The 12,463-nt window shown below is 45.4% G+C and overlaps 1 protein-coding gene across 1 annotated transcript in view; it reads right to left on the minus strand.

The window, feature by feature from the left end:
- Nucleotides 1-1,820: 1,820 nt before the first annotated feature.
- ONECUT1 (one cut homeobox 1) overlaps nt 1,821-12,463 on the minus strand; it is a 39,832-nt gene continuing 29,189 nt past the window's right edge. The window contains exon 2 of the mRNA XM_075532143.1: nt 1,821-2,113. Within this exon, the coding sequence (XP_075388258.1) occupies nt 1,821-2,113 (293 nt within the window). The remainder of the gene's footprint in view (nt 2,114-12,463) is intronic.

The following is a 12,463-nucleotide window of genomic DNA, read 5'->3' on the forward strand; positions in this document are numbered from 1 at the left end:
ATAAATTGCAACTCAACTGACTTTGGAGATAATTTTTCTGGGAACCAAGTGATTCCCTTATGCTCTATTATAGCGACTTTGTTATCTGATTTTTAAAATTTTAATTTACCTTCTATTGCCCTGGGATTTGGGAAAAATGGGAATCTAAACTTTTGTATTTTGAAGCTCAGGTCTAGTTTGTTTTTGTTTTTTTAATCAGTCCCTGTAAAGAGTGAGTGGAATCTGTTATAAATCTCCAGCTTAATCCAGTAGCAAGAAAGAATGTAGTATTCTTTGGAGACTATGCTTAGTGAAACAAATAGCTTACTATCCATAGTACCCAAAGCCTTGTCCTGCATTAGAACTCGGTCTTTTTTTTCTTTGCAGTCCCACCACTTTCAATACTACGAGGTTTCACCTGCTGTTTTATTGATGTCCAAGTCATAAAATATCTGAGATTGGCAATAAAATCAGTTTGGGTCATTCATTTTGGGAATGTTGGTCAGCTCACGTCACTTGTGTGTACTTAAGGTATTTTTAAAAGCTGTTGGGTGCCAAATGCATAAACCGAATTTTTGGTCAAATGAATCCAAGTGTGGAGTCCTCTTTTATTCTTAATCTAAAAAGCATTACTTTGACTAAACTCTAGTTCAGTGATCTGCCCCGTTAAACGTCAGTTTTCCAGTGTGTAAATAGGATTCTACTTTGGAAGGATGCCCAGGTTTTCGCTCCTCTGAGCAGACCGTGGAATCATGTGTGCCTCTCTCAGGGATACCTGGGACTCACGAGTGTGCCATCAGGATGTGCTGGGACACAGCATGGACCTCTCAGTAACTGCTTCCCTGAAGTTACATTCTTTCTTGCTACTTCTGAAAATGAATATTTCAAATGCTTCAAGAATCCTCAATGACAGTCATGAGTCTGGGTCATGTGTCTTACCGCACGATCAGTTCATATGTATAATTTCACATAGTATTTTATGTAAAAATAGCTTTGGTTATTAAAATCACTGCAATAAAATACCTGCACTATAAGATTGTGTTCTTTGGTACCTAGGTGAGTACTTTTTTTCTTTTTCGCGGATGGACTCTTGTTTCATTTCTTTAAAAATATCGGAACATTCCTTAACAAACAAAGAGAATGCACTGGTTTAGGCGTCATTCAAATTTGCGTTGCTGGGTTTGAATCTGCATTTGCGTAGGTGGCGGACCTGGCAGGCTCAAACGCGAGGCTAGACGAGCGCAATCACACTCCTAATCCATTGAACTCAGACAACCCCAACTATGTTGGCTGTACCCCGGCGGCACAACGCTTCCTGAAGACCAGCTCTGCCTAAGTTCTTAACCACTGGTGGTGGTGTTGCCGGTGGTGGTGGTGGCGGCGGCGGTGGTGGCGGCGGTGGCGGTGGCGGCGGTGTGTGTGTATACACACGCGTGCCCACGCGCATGCACAGCTTTGAGACATCATACACTTCCCGGCGTGGTGGAATAGATGAGAACGTCTGATCTTAAAAAGATGTCCACTCAATGGCTCCAAAACCACTAAGGAACCAAGCACAGTGAAGAATGATCGTGGATTGAAGGTTGTGAGTCCCAGTGGTGTTCACCCCGCTCCTAAATTCCCTTGCCAAGTCGGCGCCTGCTGAAGTGTGTGTCTCCGAACAAAGTCAGGATGCAGGTGAGCTACGTCTTTGGTTTCTTTGGACTATAAATAACACTTTTTTTCTTCTTCAAATATTTCTAAGTATAAACCTGCTATCTTGAGGTCCTGGTCTTTAAATTTTTTAAAATTTTTATGTCTTTAAAGCTTTTCCACCGAGGTTTCAGTTCGTGGTTATTTCTTCATGCTTTGGTACAAGTGCTTGATGAAGAAGACGAGTTGCCTGAATTGGAGCTGCCTTCGTCTTGCCACTTATCCAGACTCCTCCTCCGCGCATTCATGAAGAAGTTGCTGACAGTGCTCAGCTCCAGCCCCAGCTGCTGGGAAATGGTGATTTGCAATTCTTTGGATGGGCGCTTGTTTTCTTTGAATATTGCATGGAGAGTTCGACGCTGGACATCTGTGAAGACCAACCTGGGCTTTTTGGGCGTGTTGCCCCGATCCTTCCCGTGTTCCTGCTCTTTCCTTTTGCATGCTGCAAAGAAACAGAGAGGTGTTAGAACAAAGCACTTGGGAGAACCTAGAATAGAAAGGCAGGGCCACTGAGACCGATTAGCCATGCTCCCTGGTCTGCTCTCTGCATGCTGACCTCATGGGTAAGCACCGTGCTGACCTGGGAGAGAAGTGCATTAAAAGGGTAAAGGTCTGGGAGCCCCTTGAAGTTCTATGAGGCCTGAACTTGGACCTTGAGCCTTTGCTTTGATGAGTCTCTGCTCTTTGCCCTTGGTGAGTCAATTCACCTTCCCTGGGCTTCTGATTTCTCGACCGCAGAAGCAAGGGTCTGGCTGAATGAACGCATCACTTTGAACTTCGATTTCTCCACCTGCAAAAAAATACACGCCTTGCTGGGCTGTGGTAAGGATATGAGAAATCATGTATGCAAAAGTTTAGTGCCTCGTTTTTCTCCGGCAGAGCAGCTGGTGGTTTCAACCTACTAATTGCGGTTAGCAGCTCACAGTGTAATCCCTAAACCACCAGGCTCTTTGATCCACTCTAAGGGGAAAAGAAAGACGCTTGTAAATACCTTTTATATCTGTATATTATACACAGGTGTTATTATGCCATTCTATCATGCACATTTTAAAATATCGACAACATAAAGAGAGCAAACTAGAAATTCTCCTGTACAGATGTGCCGATTTGCTCCAGTCATGAACTGCACTCAGCACACTTAAAGGCCCACTGGTCCGACGATTAACGATAAGAGAAGGGATTTCCTCCCTGCCGGAAGGACATCTGTGGAGAAAGTAACTGGGTGAATGGTTCCTTGGGGCGATGGCAGGGGAGGTTGGAGGGAAATGGGGACCTAAGAACAGTGAGTCCAAGAATGAGGAAAATAGTCTAAAACTGATTGTGGTGATGCTTCTACAGCTCTTCTTGATGGGGTGGAACTATTGAATTATGTGATACGTGAAGGCTATGCCAATAAAACTGTTGGGAAAAAAAGAGTTGGGATTTCTTCATGGACACGAAGGAGGCCTCAGTTAGAAAAGAAGATTTGGGGTGTTTGGGAATTGCTATCTTTTATAACACAGCCCCTAAATCACTGGTTATACCTCTCACCTATTTATTAAATGCCCAATTCCCTTAGTGCGTGGAGCTATAGATATTGTATCACTGTATCAGGTGAGACACTGTATACTGTATCACTATAGATACTGTATACAATATCACTATAGATACTGTATCACTATATCAGGTGATATAGCTATAGATACTGTATCACTGTGTCAGGTGAGACACTGTATACTGTATCACTATAGATACTGTATCACTGTGTCAGGTGAGACACTGTATACTGTATCACTATAGATACTGTATCACAATAGATACTGTATCACTATATCAGGTGAGATTTCTCCTAAACAAGGTCCCCCTCTGCAGGAGTCTATAGCCCTCACTGGGCAAGTTGATTGAGTCCTCCAGAAAAATGGCTAAGAAAGGTGAAGTCAATGCCAATTAGTTCGTGTCAGTCCATGTTAATCCAGGTTCATTTAAGACTGGTGCCTATGGCTGGTTGGGTTAGTCATTCCCATTAAAAAATGAACCCAGCACAGTATTTTGCTCTTAAAAGAACCCAGTCTACTAGTCATGTAAGTCAATACTGCACGAGTATAAAAAGAGAGTGTGTGTGGAGGGGGGGGCGGGGGGGATACTGCCTCTCCTGGAGGATATTGAGGAGGCATGGGAAAGGAGGAAGTGCTTCAGCTGGGCCGTAAAGGATGAAGAGGAGGTTTCCGATAAGAGAAGTGGGAGAGACTCGTGTTAGCAGAGAGAGCATGGGGGAAGGGTTGAACACTTGGTTTTAACGGCACAAGAGGGCATGCAAGGAGGAAAGCTATGGGAAACATGAAGCTTCCTGGGCAGACATGCTAGATGAGGACAGGGTTTACTAAATTATATAAAAATGGTGAGGATTCCACAGGACTGGGCAACATTTCCTTCCCTTGTGTGTACGTTCACTGTGAGTTGGAACTGATGGGACAGCACTTAGCAACAACATGGTGATCCCCAAGCAGGAGGGATGAGGACGCATGAAACATGGTAAAAGCAGAGCATAAGCACCGTGTGCATAAAGGTTATCTGAGGACTGGCCCCTTGGCCACAGTAAGCAAGGAAGAGCCAAGTGTGTTTCAAGCACTATGAATTATATACAACGTTGGAAAGTATTCTGTAGATTATGAAGTTGTTGATAGAATTTTATTCATTTTGTTGTTGAGAATATACGTAACAAAAAAACACCAATCCAGTGGTTTCTACACGTGCTTTTTAGTGACATTGGTCACATTTTTGTGTTGTGCAATTATTTGTGTTGGCTCTCCTTCATTAACATATATTCATCAAACCTATAGGTTCATATCTAATCTTTCGAGTTGTCCTCAGTTTGGTCCCTTATAGATAATTCTCAAAAGAACATATGGTCAAGGCAGATATTCTTTACTAAATAAGCCAAACAACTGTTTGCTTTTCCGAAGACTTCAGGGGATAGTTTTGATTTAAAGTTTAAATATTATCTCAGCCCAATCATTTCCAGGGTTTGCCCTATTGTCATGGGTCATGAAAGTCAGGAGTCCACAAACATAGGGACTTTGGGTCTGCATTTCCCCCCTGTTGATAGGGATTCTTCTTTGATCAAAATAGTCAAAAATGGTACCCTGTCACCACCCAACTCTTTTGGCTACATGGCAAAGAAGTTCATTGTTCACAGAGGCAATTAGACACACACTCACTGCCATGGAGTCAATACTGGCTCACAGCAACCCTCTAGGCCAGAGGGGAACTGCCCCGTGAGTTTCTGAGACGGTCACTGCTCATGATTGTACAAAACCCTGTCTTTCTCCCTTGCAGGGAGTGTTGGTTTCAAACCAGGGCTCTTGAGGATGGCAGCCCGACTTGTACCAACCACACCACCAGGATGCATTCCACATCAGAGGACGGTCTCTAGGGAAAGACATGACTGAGAGCGGGTTTGCTTCAAACGGCGATGGGCAGACCAAGGCTGGTCTGAGAATAGCGACTGGCCAGAAACAAGATTAACACAGAGGACTGAGAGTAGTAAGCACATGGAAATGCTTCAGGCCATTTGACCTGGCTACACGTTCGAGTGTGAAATTTATTTTTCTAGTTTTGGGGACCTTTTTAAAAAAAGGTCCAGGAAAGATTGGAAATTAAAAACAAAGTGAGGTTGTTAGTTTATTGTGCCAACCTGACCGATAAACAAATGTGGGGTTAATTGAAGGGCGGAGGGATAAATTGCTTGCTGAGCCTTGCCTTTCGAGTCTCAGGTCTCTTGAGCTGCTATGGTCGGAGCAGGGTGCAGCTGCCTTAGCCAGTTCCCTGCTTCAGCTGGCAAGGTTCACTTCCAACAAGACATCCCCAAGGAGAAGCCACATGGACCTACCCCGATGCAGCGCTGGGTGCTGGAGCAGCCATGTGGAGACCCCTGCCAGCACTGAGATGCTTACACGTTCACTGACTTGGCTTTCCTCCTGCAGCCGGCATCATTGTGTGTGTTTTGGTGAGATGGAGGAGGACCTTGTGGATTGGTGTTGGACATATGGGTTAATGTTGGACTTGTGGGGTTGGGCAGCACTGGGTTGGGATGTTTTCTTGATGCGCAGTTAACCTTTATATAAAACTCTCTCTTATGCATGAGTTTCTGTGGATTTGTTTCTCTAAAGGACCCAGACAAACACACAAAGGAACAACTTGACCTTCATTCAAGTTTAAGAAGCCCTGCCTTAGAACAAACTTGATCAAATTCTGGTAAACACTAACATCCCATGACGAGTTGTCAGCCACGTCGTCAGGTTGACTTGTAGACATTTTCCTGACTTAATGACACAGATCGTTCAACATCTAAAGTGCTAATCAAGTGCTGTGAAAGTCTGCCAAGGGTTTGTCTGGCCACACGTGGGCACCTCCTGGTGAGCCTGGGAGAAATTAACGAATGTAGGTAGATTTGTGGTTCAACTTCTTAAAATGTATCTGGACTCAGGAGACATATGCTCAGGTCCCAGCTGTGTGGTCACTGATAGATGGATGACAAGTCCCTCTTCCTCTTGGCAACCTAGTGTCCTCAACTGGTGCCCTGGTGGCACAGTGGCGAGGCGCTTGGCTACTCATGGAAAAGGTTGACAATTAAAACTGACCAGCTCCTCTTTGGGATAAAGATGTGACCATTTGCTTCTAGGAGAATTTCAGCCTTAGAAACCATTCTACCCTATCTTTGAGGGTCACTGGGAGTCAGAATCGACTCAGCTATGGGTTTGTTTTTTTCTCCATCCTCTCAGCTGCAAAATAAGGAACGGTGTCCTTTTTCCTATCAAGGATCGAAGTAAGCATAAAATAAGATCACGCACTCACTGCCATTGAGTCTATTTGACTCATAGTGACCCGACAGGACAGGGTAGAACTGACCCTGTGAGCTTCCAAGACATTAACTCTTTCCAGGATTAGAAAACCCCATCTTTCTCCCACAGAGCTGCTGGTGGTTTCCAACTGCGGACCTTGCAGTTAGAAGCCCAACTCGTAACCATCACGCCGTCAGAGGTCCTTTAAATAAGATAATACTCCCTCAAAGCGACTGAAAGAACTATAAATCTTAAGGAGTCAATGTGTTTTCAAATGAGATTTCTGATCCTCCTCCTGCCTTTGGCCAAGAGGCAAGTATCAACATTGAGTGTACGCATCAGGCTTGAGTCTTTGCTCTGTCTCTAACTTGCCGTGCAAGAATAATCTCTTTCTCTTTGCATCTCTTACAAGAGCAAACTCCATTCTACGGCTCCGGTGCCTGTAAACTCATCTGGGTCCAGGAAGGTACAGCCTCAGGACCCTGCCTGATTCCCGAAATCCCATTATTAGCTCAGTTAAAAACCTTCCGAGGTAACCTATCGCTCAAATATATAGCCACTACGTTGACTTCTTCTCCACCTTTTATGACTCCTCTAGAAGAGTAGGGAATGGCTCTGCAGGGACAGCAGCCATTCCAGCACGTCGGTCAGTTCCAAGTTCATCTGAACGAAAGTGGGGAAACAAACTCACTTTCCCCACAGCTCTGCTTACACCTGATCATTTTTTAGAGATTTCAGTGACAACCAGCAGCACCGGCACAGATCCTGCCAACAGTGAAAGTTTTCCTCCTCGGAGGACTCTGAGCTGTTAACCAAAACCACCCAGCCGTCTCGGAATTGCTTCTGATTCGTGGCAACCTTGTGCGTGTCAGCACAGAACTGTGCTCTGTAGAATTTTCAATGGCTGGTTTGTCGGAAGTAGATCACTTTTCTTCCGGGTGACCACAAACTTCCAACCTTCCAGTAAGTGGCTGAGCACAAATACCATTTATACCACCCAGGGACTCTGAACTATTAAACAATAAGCAATTTATGTGTTTTTTTTCCTCAATTCTTTCTCATGAAAATTGCACAGCACGTTAACATGTATCCTGCTGTTCTTGGTACACGTGTCCCTGCATTGGCTGCTTCACACAGGATGGATCTGAGGATTGGGACCAAGGGCCCCTCTTGAGGTAGTCAACCTACTTCATGATCCATTCATGGCCAGTCCTCTGCGGGTCGGGTCTGCGTGTGATTAGGGCGTGCTGGTGGGGCAATCAATTTGCACTCAATTATTCACTGACAGTTGGTGGTCCAGACAGACCCCAGGGCACCACGGGAAAATGGTGCTCCACTTTCACTAAGATTCTCTCTCTCACTGCCATTGAGCTGATGCCAATTCATAGCCACCCCACAGGGCAAGGTCGAACTGTCCCTGTGGGTTTCCAAGACTGTAACTGTTTGCGGGATTAGAAAGCCCTGTCTTTCTCCCAAGGAGCGGCTGGTGGTTTCAAACGGCTGACCTTGCGGCTTGCAGCCCAATATGTGACCACTACACCTCTTTTCTAAAAGTACAGCCCTTGGGACACCTCTACTTTCTAACACATGGGGTTGCCATGAGTTGGATTCAACTCAGGGGCAATGGGTTTGACTTTGACTTTCTCTTCTTCATCCGTAAGGGAGGTAGTATCATGGAAGGAGCACCAGGCTATGTGTCAGAAGTCCTGGGTTCTAGTTCTGGCTCAGTCATTAACTAGTGGAAGGATTAGGCTAAATCTCTTAACAGGTCTGGATGCAGGTTCCTTAACTAGGAAGCAATGGGAATGGGCTAGATGGCTTTGAGCCCCTTCCAAGAGCAGCACTAGGCTGAATCTGTGTAAAAAGCCATCATGGGGAGGCAGCGGGTAGTGTGTCCCTGCCCAGGACTGTTGGGGACCCAGTGGGGAAGTGTGAATTCAACTGGGCAAGCCCTTTAGCGTCTTCTGCTGGACTATCCATTGAAGGTCTCAGCCTCACCAGGGCAGGCAGAGGGAGGGAGCAACAGCTGTGCTGAGTCAGGAAGAGTAAAGAGTATCCGTTTTTATACGATTAGAAAACTGGACTTTGTAGATTGAGCTATCCTTATCAATATTTTGTAAAGGTCCTTTTGAAAATCTTAGCTCAAAAAATTTTTTTAATTTTTAAAAAAGAAAATCTTAGCTTATCTTAGTAATACTGAGAAGAAATATAATGTGTGTGTGTGTGTGTGTGTGTGTGTTTTGGAGAGTGGGGCAAGTGGACTTCCAAAAACCCCAAACGGACCAAGATGAAATCTTTTACAACTTCAATCGTGTCTTCATTCATTTATTCATGGATAATTGTTTAAAATAAGCGTGGTATCATTACCGACTGGAATTCATTTTTATTTGCCATCAACAGAAAGTAAGTACACAAGTAAAACCTATGAGCACATCATCATGTGATCCCAGCTGAATATTACTGCCAGCCAAGGACTCTGGGCTTCAGGTTGGCTCATTGATATAGACAGAAGAGAGGTGTGAAGTATCTCCTACCACCAAACCGATGTTCTCTTGGGCAAAACCAGGATAGAAATATAGCTACAGGAGGAATAATGTTCTCGCTGAGGTCTAATGCTGATTTGCTGAGCTTTTAAGCTGCCTAAAATCACCTTGCTGAGTCTGTGCATTTCCTGAAATCAGCTTAAGACATCACCAGTGGCAGAGTAGGTACCCACGTCTCAGGAAGCAGAGGTGTGATGATGGAAAGAACACAGGGCTCAGAGGCATCCTTTTAAAACAAAGTAGGTAGACTAGAAAGATCCTTTAAAAATAGAAGCCATTAAGTGGAGAGCAAATGCCTTGAGAATGATTGGGGCAGGGAATGTATGGATGTGCTTTATACAATTGATGTATGTATATGTATGGATGGTGATAAGAGTTGTATGAGTCCTTAATAAAATGTAAAAAAAGAAAAGAGAAAAAAATGATTAGGGCAGGGACTGTACAGATGTGCTTTATACAATTGATGTATGTATATGTATGAACTGTGATAAGAATTGTATGAGCCCCTAATAAATTGTTAAAATTAAAAAAAAATAAATAAATAAAAAGAAAGGGAAAAAAATAGAAGCCATATCCAAGATATGACAAAATAATAATTTATAAATTATCAAGGGCTCAGGAGGGAGGGGTAGCGGGGAGGGAGGGGAAAAATGAGGTTCTGATGCCAGGGGCTTAAATGGAGAGCAAATGTTTTGAGAATGATGAGCGCAATGAATGTACAGATGTACTTTACACAATTGACGCATGTATGGATTGTGATAAGAGTTGTGTGAGCCCCTAATAAAATGATTAAAAAAATATAAACCATATCATAGCATTCCTAGCTCAGGACCTTCTAATAGTTGCCTATGAGTTCTCAGAATGAAAGCCAGAGTCATCTCAGGATGGCAAGGTCCTCCCATTCAACCCCTGACCCCTCATCTCTCATGCTTTATCCTCCTGTTCATTCCACCACCAACCCCATGGCCTTCCAGGCCCTCCCATCACCGGCAAGGCCAGTTGTCTCTTTCCCAGCTACATTCACTGGAGATAGGGCATACCAGAGAGCTTCGAAATGCTTGTGGAAAAATGCGATTACCTTTTCATTCAGCATTTCCACCAAACAATGGAAGGCTCTCACATATGAAGTCAGGGTGGGGGCAATGACGTGATGAGTCTTTGAGAGTGCCCCTTGCCAACTGACTTCACTGATCTTAAGCTAAAAATACCACTTGGAGTCTTCCTCAAACCAAACATCAGTTTACCTTAACTGGGAAAGAATGGCTGCCCTGAACTTCGGGCCGTTTTAAGAACGAGCTCTCCGGCTGCAGAGAGACCTGGTGGTCTGCTTTTGTGAGGACAGAACCGAGCAAGCCTTATGGGCCGGTTCTTCTCAGTCACTTGGACTTGACTTGAAAGGACACCGCAACAACAAATCAAGCCGTAAAGGAAAGTGTGACTCCAGTTTGTAGCCTTTACAGATTTGTAGCTTCAGCTCCAACGTAAAGAAGGGGCCGTGCGTGTCCAGCTGATCGCTTCCGGTTTACCTCTAGAGATAAGAGGACGGAGGACAGAGGCCAGCCGTGCCCTGTCCAACACTCTTGCAAGTAAACATCAGTCACATGAACAAAAGAAAGACGCCCCCCCCCCCACCGATTAACGGATCAAATTGGCAACTTCCACTCAGGATTCAGGAAATGTCAAGGGCAGCGAGTGTAGTCAGTGGAAGAGGGTCAGGGCTGAAAAGGAGGGAGCATGGATGTGCAACCTGAAGGATGCAGTCAACGTCCCTGAAGCGTCCTTGTAGAAATGGGTGAATCGGTGAATGTTCTGCTGTGTTGATTCTCAACCACCACAACAGAAAACAAACAAAAGGGGAAAAGCCAACTGTTAATAACGCGAACAAGAAGCAAACCCCGGAAGAAATCTCTGAAGAGCACCGGTCTACCCGACATGCCCGGGGTGGTCATAATCAGTTGTCATCAGCAACTGGTTAGAAACTGAGTGTCTTCAACCTAAAGGCCAAGGTCAACACACACACACACACACACACACACACACACACACAGCCCCCACGGCAGTCTATGGGGTCAAGAATTCTGGAGCAGGTGACCCTGAGGTGGCCCGAGTCAGTCAAGGAAGCTTTGGCCTGGATTTGAGGGCAGAGGATGTAGGCGGTCATTAAGGCCCACTCAACACACCCGGGCCTCCAGGAATAGGGAGGGGGCACTGATAAAGCAAACACACAACTTCCAATCCCTGGGATTCCTGGATCCACTGCTTGGATTGCTCATAGGCTGGTGGTCAGAGACCTCCCTGCACATCCAGCTCAGGGGAGCTCCGAAATTCAAGAGTAGGGGGATCACAGAACACAACCCACTGAAACAAAACATCAGTTGGCGATTGGCATTTGCCTAGGGCCTTGTGGGGAGGAGGCAGAGGGCAGGGAGGTTCCTGCTAATGGGCAAGAGGTTTCTCTCTGGAGTGTGGTGGAAATGCTCTAACATTGAGGTAGGTGATGGTTACACACCTGTGAGTATCCTGAAACATCTGAGTTATACACTTAAAAAAGGTGACTTCTATGGCCTGTGGATTATGTAGCAATAGAATTAGGAGTTCGTTGTTGCTTTAAAGCAGCTGGACATGCACCCAGAGGGTCCCTCTGCGCTCACCCTGACTTCTAGGAAAGGGCTTTTCATGGTCATGAAGCCCCCAAAGACCTTCTCTGACAGCTGAAGCTGCTTTGCAAGGCAACCCATTAAGGCTACAGCTGTGGGGGAGTGAGCAGACTAACAAAGCACCTCCCCTTCTTTTGATCCTTGTAAGATCCGGGTAGGGAGAGACAGGTAAGGGGGCACTGTGGAGGTCGGCCTGTTACTGATCCCTTGTTCCAGGCCAGTCCTCAAAATGGGGAGACAAAGGAGCTGCTGAATTGAGGGCGGGTGGGCAACAGTTTCAGCAATGGAGCTTGGACTGCAGGAAGCCCAGGCCAACATGCTGTCTGCTTTGCCTAGGTTTCTTTTGCTGCACGCTCGGTATTTTTGCAAGGCAGGCTGTGCGTTCTTTTAGAATGAGGCAACACTCCAGTGGGGTCAGTACGGTTTGAAAAGCAGTGTTCGTGAACGCTAACTGGTGGGACCCAGACAGGATGTGCTTGGGCAGCTGATCCCTGCAGGGATGTCTGGAAACTGGCTCCCAGTAGGGAGGTGGAGCAGGTTCAACTTGCTGGACTCATTAAATTTGTGTGTGTGTGTGTGTGTGTGTGTACTTGTGTGTTTGTGTACTTGTGCATAGTTGGAACAAGGCTTCTGGGCATGCCCATGAGAAGCCTCATGAAAACAGCAAGAGTACAAACTTCCTGCGGGAATCACCACGGAAAGTCACCTCTGTGTCATGCTTCCCAGCGTTTATTATACAAACCAAATCAGTTGCTGGCAAGCCATTCTTGAC

Source organism: Tenrec ecaudatus, chromosome 14 (assembly GCF_050624435.1).
Source record: "Tenrec ecaudatus isolate mTenEca1 chromosome 14, mTenEca1.hap1, whole genome shotgun sequence".
In the NCBI taxonomy this organism is placed as follows: domain Eukaryota; kingdom Metazoa; phylum Chordata; class Mammalia; order Afrosoricida; family Tenrecidae; genus Tenrec; species Tenrec ecaudatus.